The sequence below is a fragment of the Salmo trutta genome, unplaced genomic scaffold (assembly GCF_901001165.1).
Source record: "Salmo trutta unplaced genomic scaffold, fSalTru1.1, whole genome shotgun sequence".
In the NCBI taxonomy this organism is placed as follows: Eukaryota; Metazoa; Chordata; class Actinopteri; order Salmoniformes; family Salmonidae; genus Salmo; species Salmo trutta.
Window position 1 is genome coordinate 379587 of NW_021822244.1, and position 18752 is coordinate 398338.

Sequence of the window (18752 nt, forward strand, 5' to 3'; positions counted from 1 at the left end):
TTCCCATAATATCCCTCCGCACAACTGAACGATATAAGAACATATCACTGATGGCCCTGGGGTAGATTTCTATAATTATAATATTTATAGCTGTTCATGTGGTCATTGATATCAATACAGCATGACATAATTGGTGATTAGAAATGTATAATCACTACGTTTTATGATGAACTATGTTGTCTTGCGTCAGGATACTGCGTGCTATCGCTTGTCTTCCAGTGACGTTTGTGGCGCCAGAAATCAAGGGTTTTGGTTGGGGAGGGTTGTGTGTTAGTGCGCGCCATAGATTACCTGGGAATGTTATTAAATAGTTTCAGTTTTGATACAATTAAGTAATCCCATATTTATGCTTTAGTATAAAAATCGGTGTAAAGTTAGGATGGTGATGCTACGCAGCAGCGGCGTGGGCGCTGAACCAGCAACTCCGAAGAGGAACCGGGTTGACTTGGATACGAGCTCCGAGTTTCTGTCGCTGAAGAGCGCATCGCAGACAAAGTCGAGTCGGCTGAAGAGAGGCCTGAATGACAGCTCCAGTAACACTGAAAACACGCGAAATGTGAGGCCCTTTTAGATAGTTGACATTATAAAATGTCACTGTAAACTCAGCTGTTGTTAGTTATCTGACAGCTGTTAGCTAACTAGCTAGCCCGACATTGATGTTGTTTATGTGCCTAGTTAACCGCATTCTATGCCAGTTGTAAGCTAACTGGAGGCTAATGTTATACATGAGTTGGCCTGTTAGCTCCTGTCTCTAGTTTACATACCCTATGGGGTATCGCCCATAGATGTATATATCGTGGAGTTCAGTGATCTCAGCTAGTTAGCTAGCCCCTTTAGATGGCTAGTAAGTAGCACTGACTAACAATAACTTCAATGATTGTTTCTGAATGTGGACATGTATGTTGTCTGCTAGCTAACTTCTATAGCTAGCCAGTTGTAAGTTAGCATACTACACTTAAAATGACTGGATTCTTATGTGAATGCAGCTGATGTTTTTGTTTTCTCTTAACATAGGGCCACTCAATGGTGAAGGAGGAGGATAGCCCTCCGAGACGAGGATCCCTGAGGACCAGGGGACAGACCGTCAAACATGAGGTGTCCTTGGCTAAAATGAATGGCCAGACAAAGTGCCCAACCAAGTCCCCTGAGAAAGAGGAGGAAACTGGTGAACACAGCACAAGGTAACTACTTATGTTTTATGCAGATAACTGCTGTTCGTTGTATGTAAAATCAGCTTTCACTCCTCTCTGTATAGTTGGTGATACACATGACGACAGAAACATGTTTACAAACCTAAGGTATCATCACAACCCTCCATGTTTAAGTTCTCATTTTGTTGATCTCTGCAGGAAATCCCCAAGACTGCAGGGTGATGGAAAAGCCTCCGCGTCATCCAGGGACAAGCAATCTGAAGCTGGTAACTAGATCATTTCTAGATCACATTTACATGAATCAATGCCACCTCCAACAGTACAGTGAGAAGGAGACACCATTGGGATAATTTGTGTCAGCTACAATGTTTATCATCAAGTTAATAAAAAAATCTTCTTCCAGATGCTACTGATGAAGTTGAGGAAGAAGAGGCCTCTACTCTGAAGACCCAGTTTGTTCTGCGTCCCAGGGAGGAGGACAGCTCTGTGAGACGCAGCTCCAGGATCACCAGATACAAGCGCAACTCCAGGAACCAGTCTGTACTCTATAACCGCCTCATCACCAAGTAAGAACATGTCCATCAGCAGGCATCGTACATCAGGGGAGGCCAACCCTCCTAGCTACCCATCTACCACAGGGTTTTCCCTTCAGACCTAGTCTAGCACCGGGGCAGGAGAAATCACCTGCAGGCCCAGTAACTCTCCTGGAGGAGGGGTGGGCCACCACTGTTGTACGTTTTCTTGTCAGTCTGGGTTGCATGTTTATAACGGAAAAGTTGATAACGGCTAGCGGTAACGGTGAAATTAAACAGTCCCTGTTTTTTTTTTTTTACTTCTTCTATTCGTAAAGTACAGCTGAGGCAGTGCTGCAGAAGATGGATGACATGCAGAAAATGCGTCGCCGGTTAAGAAGCAGGGATACTACAGAGGAGGTAAACTTTATTAATGCTACAGGTTCATAGCTTTATAATAGATTTTGTTAGTTAAATGTCACCATGATGTCCCCCAATGTTATTTTCCCCTTTATTTTAGGACCTTGTAATCTATGCTGGGGCCAAGAGGAAAAGGACTTCTGAAAGAACCGATGAAGGAAGTGAAGACCCTCAAGAGAATGAAAATGAAGTGACCTCCAGTGAAGAGGAGAATGATGAGGAAGAGGGAGGCAAAAATAATCAGGCAGATGACGAAGACGACGATGATGACGACCGTAATGAAGATGAGGAGGAGGAGGACGATGATGATGATGACCATGATGAAGATGACAACCAGAAACGTTATGACTTCAGGCAGAGGAAAGCTGCTGTTCGCTACCAGGCACCTCGAGAGGGTTAGATCTTTTCTGTTCAAACTATTTGCATCTTTTATTTCACTGAAGTCTGCATACTTCTAGCCATCAGCACCGGTGCATGGACTCTACATTTACTGTCACGCTTTAGTAGTTATTATTCCCATAACTTGTCTTCGACTCATTTCTCATGGTTGACCTTTTATTTCCCACAGAGCCCAAGACGAAGGCCATCTTCTTCAAGACTTCAAGACACTTGTCCCCATCCAGGCGGAGGTATAGATTCAGCTCTACTGGTCCGAGAAGCCCTTACAACATAAGGAGAGGCAACAGGTCTGTAGGCTAAAGAACCTAGTACCTACTACCTTCCATGTCTCACTTATCAAGTTTAGTTTAACATTCTTTCCTAACTATTACAACAAATCACAATTCATTCCTAAGTTCTACTTCCTTGTGCTTCTGATTTCTGGCATCCACAGGAGTGTGTCTGATAGGTAAGTTATTGCCAGTGTGTGTTAGATGTGTGGTGACGTCAGGGTTTGTGTAATGGCTGGTTTCTTGGTCATTGAGCTGCATGGTGATGATTTGTGTGCATTACGTTGTCTGTATTAGTCAGTGACGTTACTGACCTCAGGCTCTGCCATACTCCTTTCTTTACCATGTAGAAGAAGACATGCCATCCACAGTAGTGACTCCACCTCCTCGTCCTCCTCCTCTTCCTCCTCCTCCTCTGATGATGAGAAGTTCCAGAGGAGGAGGAGGAAGAGCAGGAATAGATCGGTGAATAGATGTCTTCCCATGAATCTGCTGAAAGAGGATGTCCTGGGAATCCACAAGGACAGGATGAAGATTGGAGCCAGTCTAGCTGACGTTGACCCCATGCAGATAGACCAGACAGTAAGTCTAGCTGACGTTGACCCCATGCAGGTAGACCAGACAGTAAGTCTAGCTGACGTTGACCCCATGCAGGTAGACCAGACAGTAAGTCTAGCTGACGTTGACCCCATGCAGGTAGACCAGACAGTAAGTCTAGCTGACGTTGACCCCATGCAGGTAGACCAGACAGTAAGTCTAGCTGACGTTGACCCCATGCAGGTAGACCAGACAGTAAGTCTAGCTGACGTTGACCCCATGCAGGTAGACCAGACAGTAAGTCTAGCTGACGTTGACCCCATGCAGATAGACCAGACAGTAAGTCTGACTAGTAACAGTAAGGAGGAAACCTTTAGGAGCTCTCTCCAGGCCATACCTGCACCAGTCACATGTTAAGTCCGTGAGGGGGAATGAAGGAGGGAAGGATAGATAACTGGGACAGCCCCGGACAACATTGTCCAACATTGAAATGGTGTAATGTTGTTTTCTAGGTGCGTTTTGACAGCATTGGGGGACTGACCAGACACATCTCTGCCCTGAAAGAGATGGTGGTCTTCCCTCTGCTTTACCCAGAGGTGTTTGAGAGGTTCAAGATCCAACCACCAAGGTAGCTAGAAGAAATGTTTAGAAAGTCATCCATACTATTATGGTGGAATGATCTAGGATCTGTTGTTGCTCTTGATGCTGTAGATTCTTACTGTGTGTGTGTGTGTGTAGGGGCTGTTTGTTCTACGGACCTCCTGGAACAGGGAAGACTCTAGTGGCCAGAGCGTTGGCTAACGAGTGCAGTCAGGGAGAGAGGAAGGTCTCTTTCTTCATGAGAAAGGGAGCAGACTGCCTCAGCAAGTGGGTGGGAGAGTCCGAACGGCAGCTACGTCTTCTCTTCGACCAGGTCATTACCTACCATTATTCTCCATGGAAGTTGGCTTCTGGTTCTGAAATATATTGTATTCCACTTATTGTTCCAGGATGTTGAAACCGAGATGAATTGGAGGAGGAAATACTAAAACATTTTAGTTTTTTCAAATCTTTTAGGCGTATCAGATGCGGCCATCGATTATATTCTTTGATGAAGTTGATGGGTTGGCTCCCGTCCGCTCCAGCAGACAAGACCAGATACACAGGTCAGACACTGTTAATCACTGGAACAAATCGATTTCAATACAAACATTATTGCTTCTCGTTTAGTTATTTGGTAGCTTTTGTTTAGTACGTCTTTGTACAGTGGGAATAATGTTCTGTATGTGTTTCCATCTCAGCTCCATCGTGTCCACTCTCCTTGCCCTGATGGATGGGTTAGACAGCAGAGGAGAGGTTGTGGTGATAGGAGCTACTAACCGTCTGGACTCTATAGACCCAGCTCTCAGGCGACCTGGACGCTTCGACCGAGAGTTCCTCTTTGGCCTGCCTGACAGAGAGGTGAGACAAGGGTCTTAGTGACTACGGGTGTAATCATTAGTGCACACCGTAGCAAACCGTTTTGCAACGAAAACAAGGTTTCTATTGGACAAATTCAGGTAGGTCCCTCTCTCCCATCATTACTTTAAGACGTGACATGGTCAGTCTATCTGGAAAATGTCAAGAACTTTGAACGTTTCTTCAAATGCAGTTGCAAAAACCATCAAGCGCTATGATGAAACTAGCTCTTATGAGGACCACCACAGGAATGGAAGACCCAGAGTTACCTCTGCTGCTGAGGATAAGTTCATTAGAGTTACCAGCCTCAAAAATCGGCAATTAACTGCACCTCAGATTGCAGCCTAAATAAATGCTTCACCGAGTTCAAGTAACAGACACATCTCAACATCAACTGTTCAGAGGAGACTGTATAAATCAGGCCTTCATGGTCAAATTGCTGCAAAGAAACCACTACTAGAGGACACCAATAAGAAGAGACTTGCTTTGGCCAAGAAACACGAGCAATGGACATTAGACCGTGTGAAATCTGTCCTCTGGTCTGATGATTCCAAATTTGTGAGATGCAGAGTAAGTGAACGGATGATCTCCGCATGTGTGGTTCCCACCGTGAAGCATGGAGGAGGTGTGGGGGTGCTTTTCTGGTGACACTGATTTATTTTGAATTCAAGGCACACTTAACCAGCATGTCTACCACAGCATTCACGCCATCCCATCTGGTTTGGGCTTAGTGGGACTGTCATTTTGTTTTTCAACAGGGCAATGACTATTTGACCAAAAAGGAGAGTGATGGAGTGCTGCATCAGATTACCTGGCCCCCACAATCGCCCAACCTCAACCCAATTGAGATGGTTTGGGATGAGTTGGACCGCAGAGTGAAGGAAAAGCAGCCAACAAGTGCTCAGCATATGTGAGAATGCCTTCAAGACTGTTGGAAAAGCATTCCAGGTGAAGCTGGTTGAGAGAATGCCAAGAGTGTGCAAAGCTGTCATCAAGGAAAAATGTGGCTACTTTGAAGAATCTCAAATATAAAATGTTTTGATTTAACTTTTTTTACAACTTTTTGGTTACTACATGATTCCATATGTGTTATTTCATAGTTTTGATGTCTTCACTATTATTCTACAATGTAGAAAATAGTAAAAATAAAGAAAAACCCTTGAATGAGTAGGTGTGTCCAAACTTTTGAGTGGTACTGTGTGTGAGAAGTAAACAGGTAACATTACTTTGTTCTACTAAGATTAAGGTCTTTTTTTCATGTAGGAGGATTGTTTTTGGAAACATTCATATTTGACATAAACGGTCATGTTTTTGTCCACTGCAGGCTCGGAAGGATATTCTGCAGATCCACACCAGACAGTGGACTCCCCAGCCATCAGCCTCTTTCCTGGAGGAACTGGCAGACAAGTGTGTTGGTATGTTTTCTTTTAATCCCTCCTCTCCCAAACCAACCTAGAATTGTTAAAAGATTACACATTCTTTCAAACGCCATTTTTAAATTCCAATCTGTTAAATATTCCACTCGTTTTCGGAGGCTCACTGAAAGTGTTGTGTGTGTGTGTAATCAGAACATGTAGATGATGCTCTTGTGTTGTCACACTGTTTCCCAACGTCCCCCTGCTGTGTCTCCTAGGTTACTGCGGTGCTGACATGAAGGCGGTATGTGCTGAGGCGGCTCTGTGTGCCCTGAGGAGACGCTATCCTCAGATTTACTCCTCGTCCCAGAAGCTGGTTTTAGATGTGGCATCGATCTCCATCGGCAGCAGGGACTTCCTGTCAGCCATGAGGAAGACAGTCCCAGCCTCCCAGAGAGCTGTGTCGTCCCCAGCCAAGGCTCTGACTCCTGTAGTCCAGCCACTGCTTGGTGCAGCCTTACAGACTGTACTGGGTACAGTTAGCAGGCTGTTCCCACATGCAGAACAGGGGCTCAAGAGAGACAAGCGAGACAACGGTGGGTCAACTGGGACAAGAGAATCTTTATTTTTTTTCTCATGTGAACTGTCTTCATTGTCGGGAATTTTTTTTTTTTGGTCCACAGGGCCGTGATAAGTAGGGGGCAATGTTTTAAAATTGGGAGGTACTACCAGAACTCCTCTCTAATTAGTTTTTTGTTGCCAAAGGTTTTGCCACAGTGTGCCCTAATAAACATGACCCAGATTTGGTATGCCCTCCTGCCTGTTCTATAAGAATGGGTATGTTGTCTTGTGTTCTTGGTTGTCATGTTGTAAGATGTTTTACCACTTGTCTTCAGGTGTCCTCCCAGCTGGTGTTTTAGATGCTGATCTCCTGCACAGTGAAGAGGAGGACTCCTCTGTCTGCATCAACGGTCTCTCTCACAAGGCCAAGGCAGCTGGGGGCTTCCTGCATTTCAGCAGGTGAGTAACAGGTTGTCCAACGCACAGAAATCCTTATCCCAAATGTGTCTTTCTCCCACTCCTCCCTGAAGTGTGCACTGGAGATCTTAGAAATCTGTGTGTGGACTGAAGTGTATACTTCATGAGAAAGGGGGAGAATGGGTATTGAGCTCTGGTCTTGTAAAGTATTTTTCTCTCTGTTCTCCCAGGAGCGTGCTGAACCAGCCCACATCGTACCGTCCCAGGCTGCTGCTGGCGGGGCGTCCTGGGTCAGGTCAGAGCAGTCACCTGGCCCCTGCTGTGCTCCATGCCCTGGAGAAGTTCACAGTTTACACCCTGGACATGGCCGTGCTGTTCGGCGTCAGCACCACCTCTCCTGAGGAGGCCTGCGCTCAGGTACTGTACTCCCCCTTGGATCACACCCTGTTTTATGTATAGTTCACTACTGTGCCATCAGCCATGACAGACGGGTATCTTTAGTCTTTCCTTGATTCTTCACATATTTGGAGAAGGTCTGGGGAGAGAGGAGTCAAAGAAAGACTTTTGAGATGAACCTAGAGATGGACAGTATTGATGTCCTGTATTGATGGACAGTTGATGTCCTGTATGTTTTGACTTGTAGATGTTCTGTGCGGAGGCATGCATGTCCATATAAACACTGTTCTGTAATGATATGTTTCGTTGTGTTGTAGATGTTCTGTGAGGCCAAGAGGACGTCCCCCAGTATCCTTTATATCCCTCACATCCAGCGGTGGTGGGACACGGTGGGGTCTGCTCTCAGAGCTACCTTCCTCAGCTTGTTACAGGACATCCCCTCATTCTCACCCATCCTGCTGCTGGCCACCTGTAATGTCCCCCACAGCAGCCTCTTCCCTGAGGTAGGTACTGTAGACACACACCGCCCCACAGCTGTCTAACAGGATGTAGTGAACACACCGCCCCACAGCAGTCTATCAGGATGTAGTGAACACACCGCCCCACAGCTGTCTAACAGGATGTAGTGAACACACCGCCCCACAGCTGTCTAACAGGATGTAGTGAACACACCGCCCCACAGCAGTCTAACAGGATGTAGTGAACACACTGCCCCACAGCTGTCTAACAGGATGTAGTGAACACACCGCCCCACAGCAGTCTAACAGGATGTAGTGGACACACCGCCCCACAGCTGTCTAACAGGATGTAGTGAACACACTGCCCCACAGCAGTCTAACAGGATGTAGTGAACACACCGCCCCACAGCAGTCTAACAGGATGTAGTGGACACACCGCCCCACAGCAGTCTATCAGGATGTAGTGAACACACCGCCCCACAGCTGTCTAACAGGATGTAGTGAACACACCGTCACTAACATCACCAATATGGCAGTGTATTTTGTCTGCTGTGTGTTATATGTGATTGTAAGATTTTGATGTTTTTAAGGACTCTTGGAAGATTAGTCCAAACGAGGACTAAAAGAGATCCTAATAAAATCTAATCACCAACGGGACACAAGCCCTAGAAAATGTGCACTCGTTCCCTCCCCCTGTGGGAGAAGCTGGAGGGTTGGAGTTGGGCTTCTGAGCAGGGGATCAGTCAGAATGATCTCGTTCATTCCTATTCATCTGAATGTTATGTTCACTTGGTGACTCATCTTGGTAAATGCCCCCCCCCATAGGTCCAGGACCTGTTCTGTGCTGAGTATGGAGAGGTGCTCCAGGTTCAGGTCCCAACCCCACAGGAGAGAAGGAACTTCTTTGATGATCTCATCCTAAATCAGGCTGCCAAAGCTCCTGCATCCAAGAAGAAAGCAGGTAAGAATGCACCATACTCTGAGATATTTTAGTGGAATTCTGGATAATGGTCCAAAAGGGTTAAACAAGCTCAACTTCACAACTAGTAAGTATTGTGTAGGAGGTGCTGGTAATCAAGCAGTAGAAAATTAGAGGAGCACGTTCTCTGAACCAAAGCTGTCAGCACTCGCTCAGTCATGTGGTTAGTCACTTAGCTCCCAGTCCTCCTCCCCAGTGCTTGCAGCCCTGGAGGTGCTCCCCGTGGCTCCCCCTCTTCCCCCGAGGATGCTGACGGAGAAGGAGCAGCAGCGATTGGAGGAGCAGGAAGAAGACACTCTCAGGGAGCTCCGCCTCTTCCTGCGTGATGTCACCAACCGCCTCTCTCAGGACAAACGCTTCAAGGCCTTCACCAAGCCCGTCGACCTGGAGGAGGTGAGACTGACCATCAATTGCTGTAAAAGTGGCTGCGTTCTAAGGAGGGGGGGCTGCGTTCTGAGCCATGTATAAACATCAGAGAAGAGGCCAGATGTTGTCTAAACATGGACATGGTAGAATCTCCATCACATGGAGAATGGCTGACCTGTTGTTTTGATGGGTAATGTCTTGTCTAGGTACCTGACTATGCTACAGTTATAGAGCAGCCCATGGACCTGTCCACTGTCCTCTCCAACATCGACACTCACAAGTACGTGACTGTGAAGGAGTTTGTACATGATGTGGATCTCATCTGGAAGAACTGTCTGGAATACAACCCTGACAAAGATCCTTCAGGTAGGAAATGGGCTATATCCAGAATTTTCACAATGTTGTATTCCTGTTCATGGGAGAATGTTTCATTTATTTCATAAATTCATGTATTAATTCAACTAGTCATTCATTACTTCATTCAGCCAACTATTAATTCATGAATCTATCCATTCATCACTTCATAATCATACTGATGACAAGTCTGTGTACTGGATGTTTTCCAGACCGTCAGATCCGCCACAGAGCCTGTGCTCTGAAGGACACTGTTCAGGCCATCGTCAAAGACGAACTGGATGAAGACTTTGAGAAGATCTGCGAGGATATCAAGGAGTCCCGCAGCACAAGAGGTCAGGTGTTATTCTATTGGTGCAGAGTCGTTCCAGAAAGATGCATTTCTACTCTAGAATCATCGATCTTTTCATTTGTTCAGGGACCAGTTGATCTGTTCTGCTGCTCTCTCCTTCTGGATGGATGAAAGAAGAGCGTTCCTGATAGATTTAAGTATGAACTGCCTCTCTCTTAACTTCCAGGTTGCTCCACTTCAAGGTTTGCTCCATCCTACTATCACGTTCATCCCAAGACAAGAGCAGTGGATGCCAAGAGCACCGATGCAGCAGGCCCCTCTAAAGAGTCTACCGCTGCTGCTCCCTCAGCTGTGACCACACCACGCCCTTCAGGTTAGCAAGCATCTCAATAATGTACAGACACACAATGCTACACAGGTTAGCATTTCACTACTCTGCAGACAGACTTGTTTCTAATAGCCCATAGAGAATGAGCTGCGGAGAGCTTTACAGATCTATCCTCTACTAATTGTAATGAGAGATGGATGATAACACCTTGTCAGTTTCTCTCACCATGTTTACACTCATCATTCAGTCATTCATAAAGGTGTTTTTTGAATTGGCTTTGATTATCTGGTCATCTACTTCTCAGCAGCTCAGAAGAAGAAGCGCAGGAAGAGCCGCTGGTGCAACGGCATCATCAGGAAAAGGTCCTCTCCTCACACTTCTAAAGACCACTCTGCTGTGGTGGAGTCTGGAGAGGAAGAGGAGAGGAGAGGGGCAGAGAGTGAGGAGGAGGGTGGTGATGCTGCAGAGTCAGGCGTGGAGGAGCTGGAGATCACTGGGGTTGAGGAGACCCCCATGGAGCAGGAGGAACCAGCCCAACAGGAGAACCAGGGCAGACAGCCCATGGAGAAAGACACTAAGGACAGCCGGACCACGGAGGAGGCTACCCAGCCCACAACGGAGGCTACCCAGCCCAGGGTGGAGGAAGCTGTGGAGGCTAGGGCTGGAGACCATAGCAGTGAGGGCACCCAGGACCCTGCAGTGGTGGTTGGAGCCCAGGAAAACCACATCTTACCAGAAGGGGGAGACAATGTATGTTATTTTGTTGTAAAATGGATGTTGCTTTTTGTATGGATGATTCTCCTGCTGAATTGATTGCATTTCTCTGGTTTCAACTTCTTCCTCATTCCGCAGGCGTCCATTACAGACAAAACTGAGCCTCAGAGAGTGGAAGTGGAGGAAGAGAGAACCACAGGTTTGCAGCCTCCCTTCCCACAATGACCCCCCCCCCCCAACTCTATGTTGTTTTTAAGTGAACTTTGGTGAATTGTACATTCACTCCTCCCCTCTTGTCAGAAGTAGCAGTGAGGTGTGTGACGCAGGGCTTGAAGTACCAGGGGATGCAGCAGGTGATGGCTGTTGACCAGGAGTTACTAGACCAGAAGACAAAGCCCCCTGTGGTGGATCACAACAAACTAAAGGTAACAGATTATCCCTGCAGCTGGTCCAGGGTTGGGTCGTCTGAGCCTCCTAATGGATTTGAGGTTAACTGATCCTAGATCTGTGGTTAAGGCAACTAGCCAGTGGCAGTCAGTCTATTGGAATTGTCATGCGAAGCCATGTTTTGGCTTGACAATGACAGCAATAGAGTTGGCAAGAGCACAAACGGATCTGGAATCAGACGGAGGCACCTTCTTCCTTCAGTCAAAGATGGAGGATATAAGACCTCAGTGCTGAGCTGGTTTTCTGGTCCTTCATTTCAGGAGATGCTTCAGAGAGCGGTGTCTAAGACTGAGGGATATGAGGTCTATCAACTGGAGAAGCTATACGCCTTGTTATGTCAGAGTATCTACAGACACCGCAAAGACTACGACAAGACTGCCCTGCTGAAGGTTTGTCATTCTATACATTTTAATTTGTACTATGTATTTCTTTTATTTTTAAGTGAACTTATGAAACATATCGTTGAGCAATGCCCCATAAATTGAGTTTTTCTATGTTTTCTAATGTTTTCTTATTCTCTTTCCAGGAAATGGAAAATGAAATTGAAGATTTTTCATAATGAGTTTTATACAATAAAGATGTAGCTAGTCATGGATTGCTCGTAGTATTTACCCGTTGTCTAAATGTATAAAGAACAAGTCTAGAACTATATTTTGATAGAAATATACAGATGTGTATTTCCTAACAACTTGTATACTGGTGCTTTTATTTAATTAAAGTGTTTTTTTTTTACAAGTATTTGTTCTTGTGTCTTGTTATACCATAAAGGCAAGACGACATTGATGTGTTAATTTGGTTGAAAAATATCTATTACCAGTAACTTGTTTATAGCGGAATACAAACTGAGCATGGTGCAGCCTCAGGTGATGTTTTTTTTGTCGTCAGACGGTAACGATAAATACTGTATGCATACACCGTCAGGACCGTCACTTTTTAAATGCTTGTATTGGTTGATAGACATTTTATTTGAAGCAACATTTCTCCATGCGTGCGTGACAGATGTCGCCTATGAATGACGTCAAGACGTATCGCATTAACGTGATGACGCCGCTTAATCATTAACTGCCATTAAAAAAACAGTGTGATATAATTTGATGGACAAATTGCTTGCTTGAAGTGACTAATGTAGTGGCTAAATGCCTTTTTGAATACGTCTGTAAAGGGATATCAGTCGGGAAAAGAACTGTTGCAGCGAAAATGTTCCATGTTTTCATCTGCAGACAGCGGTGAACTGGACTCGCCTGCCTCCGAGCAAAACTACTGCAGTCCGGCAGAGAGCTCGGGCTGAACTAGAGGTAGGCTAGCTAACATTAGAAGAGAACCTAAGACAAATTGCGGGGGGCAGGAGAGCCTGCGCAGAAGCCACCTCTTGTCCTGGTAAGTAAACGCAAACTCAGCTGCTGTACTGCCTACTGTGGTGGCTAGCTAGCTGCAGTATTTGGCTTCCAGCCGCAATGTCTATCCCAGGTGTAAACTGGCTGGCTAGATGCAGAAATGGAAGCTAGGTTAGTTAGCTAGATCTGGATAGCTAGCAATCTAAAAAAGATTATGAATTTGCTATAGTCACACTGGATAGCAATAGTTTTTTCTACATAAACAAATGGCATTAAGAGCAATTGGATCCAAACGTATTGTAAATGACCAGCTGCTACAAACTAGACAGTAGCTACAAACAAGTTGCACTGATGTGCAGAAATAATCATTGTAATGGGTTTCACATGCGAAAGGTGGTAGATATAGTTAGGACACGTTTCAACTTCACTGTAATTACTGTACAACGAACGTGCTATTACCATTATGCAGTAATCCATACAGATTGTAGCTGTTCAAGTGAAGCTATATTGGATGGAACCTGTCAAATACATATTTTTTTATTTCAGTCCACAGATGAAAATATTGGAGGTTTTAGTATGTGAGTCAAACCATCACTAGCGGAAGGTCAAATCCATTCCAGACACATTCCTTTAAACAAAGTTATCTTGGAGGATAGCCTACCTACACCATGGCAAGCAGGAGGAAGTCAACAACACCTTGCATGGTCCTGCCTTCTTCTAACGTGATGGAGGAGCAGGATGCAGACATGCAGGTGGGGGAGGATGGAGCTGAGAGCGCTGCAGAGGGACTTACAGACACCGCTGTGGTCTCCACTGACCCAGAGACAGGTGGGGAAGGGTTTTATTCATCTTCAACATGTTGCTCACATCTGTTTCTTAATGTTAATCACCTGTCTGGATCTTGACTGGCTGCATCACCGCTTGGTATGACAACTGCTTGGCATCCAACCGCACGGCGCTACAGAGGGTAGTGCATACGTTCCGTTACATCATTGGGGCCGAGCTCATGCCGTCCAGGACCTTTATACCAGGCGGTGTCAGAGGAAAGCCCTAAAAACTGTCAGACTCCAGCCACCCAAGTCATAGACTGTTCTTTCTGCTTCCACACGGCAAGTCTGAAACCAACAGGTCCATGAACAGCTTATACGCCCGAAGCAAAAAAACTGTTAACCAATAGCTACCAGGACTAACTATCTGCATTGACCCTTTTTGCACTCTCAACTCATCACATATACTGCTGCTACTGTTTATTATCTATCTTGTTGCCTAGTCACTTTGTCCCTACCTAAATGTACATATCTGCCTCAATTACATCGTACCCCTGCACATGGACTCGGTGCTGGTAACCCTTGTATATAGCCTAGTTATCTTTACTCAGTGGATATATTCCTTGTGTTATTATTTTTCCTTTTCTCTTATCTTTCTCTCTGCATTGTTGGGAACGGCCCGTAAGTAAGCAGTCCACACCTGTTTACCACGCATGTGACAAATAAAGTGTTATTTTTGTTCTGTAGGCACTAAACAGGAGAAAAGCTTTTGAAACCTATATGAAATGCCCATATTGACCTGCTGTTTCAAAACGTTTTGCAATGGTGTGCTTTACTCCTGAAAATGACCCTTGTTCTCTGATGTAGTTAAACTAACATAGCTGGGCAATTTCCTTTTCAGAGCACGACATCAGTCATTCCAGCGGAGAGGACGGTGCCACCTGCACAGCAGTGAAACGCAGAAACCAACCAACCCTGGAGCAGACGCTCAGTGACCTTCTCTCCGATGGGGGTTACACACAGCATGAGACGGAAGAGAGCGATGACCCCGCCTCAGCTGGCATCTCACTCAGCAAAACCCCCATCATGAAAATGAGGGGTAAATGGGAACCGAAGAGGATCGCCGTGTCTCTGAAAGCAGCCGAGGAGAGCGACGGGATGGGAGAGAGTGAAGGGGAGCAGGAGCCTATCGAAGCACCTCTGGGGCTGGGTTCCCTCACTCCTGTAGAGAAGATGAGCCCACATTACACTGAGTCCATGAAACACAGTGTTCTCCTGAACATTCCCAATACGATGTCATCAGAGCAGAAGAAATCTTCTGTCCTCAGCGCCAATATGTCTGGACTCCAGCTCCCCCCTGGTCTGGCCCAGGTCCTCTCAGCTCTGCAGGCCCAGCAGGTCATCATATTTTCAAATTCTTTAAAGTTGTAAATTGTATAAAACAAATCACCTTTCACTGCTGTTGATACTATGTAATGTTACTGATAAATAAGTGACTAAAACCTCTCTCTCTGCTCTTGCTCTCTACCCTCTCTCTTGCATTCTCTTTCTCCCTCCCTCCCCACAGAGCGCCCAAGCCCAGCTCCTCATCCCCGTCAGCAGTATCCCCTCATACAACCAATCCATGGATACCAACACAGTCCTGGTCAACACCTACAAGAAGTTCCCCTACCCTTCAGTATCAGAGATCATGGGTCTGTCGGCTCAGACCAAATTCAGTGAGGAACAGATAAAGATCTGGTTCTCTGCCCAGCGTCTGAAGCACGGGGTCAGCTGGACACCTGAGGAGGTGCTTTTTCTGTTAGATTCATGTTTGTCTTATACCAGAGTTACATTTTTTGGGGGACATAGTGTTTTTAATTGTGCTTTTTTTAAACATATTTTCACTCATTGAATATATATGTTTTAATTGTTGTCGCTCTGTTGAAGGGGGCGCTTGCAAGTATGCATTTCATTGTTCCATTTACACTGCGTCTATCCTGTGCATATGACAAATAAACTTTGATTTGAGGTGGAGGAGGCTAGGAGAAAGCAGTTCAACGGGACTGTGCACACGGTGCCTCAGACCATCACTGTTATCCCGGCCCACCAGCTCTCTGCTGCGACCAACGGCCTGCAGTCTATCCTCCAGACCTGTCAGATAGTAGGGCAGCCAGGCCTGGTTTTTACACAGGTTGGTACTTATTGATGACATTGTGGATGATGTAATGTAATATTTTCTGTTTTATAGTTTCTCAACTCAATATGTCTTGTCAGTTGTTGTAATATTGTGGAGTGAGTGAAACTTTTGTAAACTCTGAACAGGTTGGCACGCCTGTGACCACACCCATCACCTTGACAGTAGCAGGGATGCCAAGCCACAGCCAGGTCCCCAAGATGTCCTCCCACCAGACCAGCCCAGCGGTCAGTGAGATGAAGAGAGCCACCACTGTCCAGCCTCCCTCCCTGACCCCACAGGAGAACTCGGCCCTCAGCGCCGACCACTTTGGAATGCGGCCCAAGAAGTCCAAGGAACAGCTGGCGGAGCTGAAAGCCAGCTACCTGAAGAACCACTTCGCCAGCGACGTGGAGATCGCCAGGCTCATGACGCTGACCGGCCTCACAAAAGGGGAGATCAAGAAGTGGTTCAGCGACACGCGCTACAACCAGCGCAACTCCAAGAACAGCAACGTCATCGTGTTCCATGACAGCCAGAGTCCCAGGGGTCACAGCAGCGGCACCACCATCGTCATTGACTCCAGCGATGAGACCCCTCAGTCTCCACCGCCCACACCATCCGTCAAAGAGAAAGAGCCACGCCCCAAGACCTGGAACTCCTTCCCAGACTTCACATTGCAGAAGTTCAAGGAGAAGACACCAGAGCAGCTGGTGGTTCTTGAGGAGAGTTACCAGAAGGGAAGCACTCCGTCTGACGACGAACTGACCCGGCTGAGGACGGAGACCAAGCTGACCCGGAGAGAGATCGACGCCTGGTTCACAGAGAAGAGGAAGGTAGTGGAGGCAGAGTCACCTGAGCTGAAAGCAGAGCGGATGGAGAGCGAGGCCACCTCGTCTAGAAAAGGATCCCAGACCCCTCCGGGTGGCCGGCGGCCAAACAGGGGGGACAAGAACATTGGAAAGAAAACCCCTGAGCAGCTCCACGTCCTGAAGAGTGCCTTTGTCCGTACCCAGTGGCCCTCCACAGAGGAATATGACAAGCTGGCAGAGGAGAGTGGGCTGCCCAGGGTCTACGTTGTCAACTGGTTCGGAGATACCCGGTACTCCTTCAAGAACGGCAACCTCAAGTGGTTCTTCCACTACCAGAGCGGCAATGTAGAGGGACTGAACGGCAACAAAAACAGGAAGAGGAGGATACGTAACCGAGGCTGGGGGAGGTCTCGGAGCAGGAAGGCCAAGAGGTCAACCAGCACGGAGAAGTCACCACCACTGCCCATCATCAAGTTGAAGTCTGGGAAAGACATTCTGAAGGAGTATTACCTGAAGCACAAGTTGTTGAATGAACAGGACCTGGATGAGCTTGTGACCAAGTCTAGTATGGGATACGAGCAGGTGAGAGAGTGGTTCGCTGAGATACACAAGAGGGAAGATATGGGTGCTGATCCGTTTGGGGATGCTGAGGTAAACGTGGACCAGCAGGAAGAGGAAGCGTTGCTGGGTGAGAATGAGATGGCACCTGAAGAGCAGGATGACACCGTGGTGGGTGAGGAAGATGAGGAGGAGGAGGAGGATGACGACACTGATGAAAGTGATTCTTGGGAGCCCTCTCAGGGTGCCAGAAAAACTCAGTCAGAGTAGTGAAGGACAGCTGGGCTGTGTTCGTTAGGCACCAAATGGACTGAAACAGGGAGGGACTACATGGAATTGTTTAAGTAGAAATGCCATTTTTGCTTTCTGTTGCAAAACATGTTGGTATGGTGTGCCCAAATGAACACAACGTTGGATTTAGTCAAACAGCACAAACACATTTCGCTTTCTCTTACGTGTTTTAAAGGGTACTGTCTGAATGCAAGACTGAGCGATAATATTCCACCAATACAAACACAAACAATATGTGCACCTTTTTACAGTGCTAGTGTGGCGCCATTAGTCAATCTAGTCAAGAATTACAACCAGTACTTTAAATACCTAATTTTATATTAATTGGTCAGACATTAAAATGCTGAAATTCAATTGATAATATTTGATATGATGATAATTCATGGAAAATTGACATTTGTTAATCTACAGTATTCGGCACAGTTATTTATGTGCAATTAAGAGGTCCTTTTTTTAATGGCTAATGTCTCTCGTGTATATATCCCTATTATTATAGAGATTACAAAGTACTGTAAGTACATTCATGCAATGAATCACGTGAAATCAGATTATATTATGGGTTCCCATTGAAATTGATTGGAGGAACTGCGGTGCCAAAGTTAACTATTGAATGTGGACTCCTGTACTATGAAAGACTTAGAAACCAAGGGACTCGAGAGTAGGAGTGCTGATCTAGGATCAGTTTAGCCTTTTAGATTCTAATGAGTCCATAGACCGACCCATGAGCTCGTGTGAATCCTTAAAGAGATGGGTGGGGCTAAGGCTTAAGAGGGTGTGAACAAATTCGAGCTCTCTGGCAAGTGTGGAAAAAAAACCTTAAGGCTTTTTCTCAAAACTGGTTATACAAGAATAGCAGTTTTTAAAGCTACATAGCTTTCTCCAACTGTAGTGTATAATATACCATTACGAAGCTCTGAGTCTGTACTTTTGTACAATGTAAAAGATTACATATGTACTCTAAGATGCTTTATGAACATGGGCCTGAAGGCCCAGTATGTACAGTAGCAGTCAGAAGTTTGGACACCTACTCATTCCAGGGTTTTTCTTTATTTTGACTATTTTTTACATTGTAGAATAATAGTGAAGACATCAAAACTATGAAATAACACATGGAATCATGTAGTATCCAAAAAAGTGTTCTATTTTGAAGAATCTAAAATAAAAATATTTGCCTTGATGACTGCTTTGCACACTCTTGGCATTCTCTCAACCAGCTTCATGAGGTAGTCACCTGGAATGCATTTCAATTAACAGGTGTGCCTTGTTAAAAAGTAATTTGTGGAATTTATTTCCTTAATGCGTTTGAGCCAATCAGTTGTGTTGTGACAAGGTAGGGGTGGTATACAGAAGAAAATACCAAGTCCATATTATGTCAACAACAGCTCAAATAAGCAAACAGAAGTGACAGTCCATTACTGGCTCTCATGAGGACCGCCACAGGAA

The 18752-nt window shown here is 45.9% G+C and overlaps 2 protein-coding genes across 6 annotated transcripts; both read left to right on the forward strand.

The window, feature by feature from the left end:
* The first annotated feature begins 216 nt into the window (after positions 1 to 216).
* On the forward strand, positions 217 to 12121 carry LOC115181405 (ATPase family AAA domain-containing protein 2). Of its 4 annotated transcripts, none has more exons than XM_029743336.1 (28): positions 217 to 556; positions 1015 to 1181; positions 1350 to 1417; positions 1555 to 1717; positions 2002 to 2083; positions 2184 to 2478; positions 2652 to 2769; positions 2916 to 2930; positions 3102 to 3333; positions 3801 to 3916; positions 4027 to 4201; positions 4345 to 4433; positions 4569 to 4728; positions 6050 to 6140; positions 6359 to 6676; positions 6977 to 7100; positions 7289 to 7475; positions 7772 to 7957; positions 8738 to 8873; positions 9088 to 9284; positions 9464 to 9623; positions 9824 to 9946; positions 10130 to 10276; positions 10536 to 10981; positions 11084 to 11144; positions 11246 to 11370; positions 11653 to 11781; positions 11919 to 12121. In XM_029743336.1, exons 1-28 carry the CDS (start codon positions 380 to 382, stop codon positions 11949 to 11951), a joined length of 4320 nt encoding a protein of 1439 aa, XP_029599196.1. In that variant the 5' UTR covers positions 217 to 379; the 3' UTR covers positions 11952 to 12121. The 4 variants fall into 4 exon arrangements, with proteins under 4 accessions (XP_029599196.1, XP_029599198.1, XP_029599197.1 ...); XM_029743338.1 differs by having other exon boundaries at positions 11656 to 11781; XM_029743337.1 differs by having other exon boundaries at positions 10539 to 10981.
* A 63-nt stretch (positions 12122 to 12184) lies between these two features.
* Positions 12185 to 18123, forward strand: LOC115181406 (zinc fingers and homeoboxes protein 1-like). Of its 2 annotated transcripts, none has more exons than XM_029743341.1 (6): positions 12185 to 12769; positions 13273 to 13554; positions 14395 to 14891; positions 15061 to 15282; positions 15505 to 15666; positions 15798 to 18123. In XM_029743341.1, exons 2-6 carry the CDS (start codon positions 13395 to 13397, stop codon positions 17286 to 17288), a joined length of 2532 nt encoding a protein of 843 aa, XP_029599201.1. In that variant the 5' UTR covers positions 12185 to 12769; positions 13273 to 13394; the 3' UTR covers positions 17289 to 18123. The 2 variants fall into 2 exon arrangements, with proteins under 2 accessions (XP_029599201.1, XP_029599202.1); XM_029743342.1 differs by having other exon boundaries at positions 12185 to 12687.
* The last annotated feature ends 629 nt before the right edge of the window (positions 18124 to 18752 follow it).

Excerpts from the sequence above, each read along its gene's own strand:
- LOC115181405 (XM_029743336.1), top strand. The coding sequence starts at position 380 with ATGGTGATGCTACGCAGCAGCGGCGTGGGCGCTGAACCAGCAACTCCG. Across the intron at positions 2,084-2,183 it reads GCAGGGATACTACAGAGGAG|GACCTTGTAATCTATGCTGG; the intron begins GTAAACTTTATT and ends CCTTTATTTTAG. Across the intron at positions 11,371-11,652 it reads TGGATCACAACAAACTAAAG|GAGATGCTTCAGAGAGCGGT; the intron begins GTAACAGATTAT and ends CCTTCATTTCAG.
- LOC115181406 (XM_029743341.1), top strand. The coding sequence starts at position 13,395 with ATGGCAAGCAGGAGGAAGTCAACAACACCTTGCATGGTCCTGCCTTCT. Across the intron at positions 13,555-14,394 it reads CTCCACTGACCCAGAGACAG|AGCACGACATCAGTCATTCC; the intron begins GTGGGGAAGGGT and ends TTTCCTTTTCAG. Across the intron at positions 15,667-15,797 it reads CAGGCCTGGTTTTTACACAG|GTTGGCACGCCTGTGACCAC; the intron begins GTTGGTACTTAT and ends AACTCTGAACAG.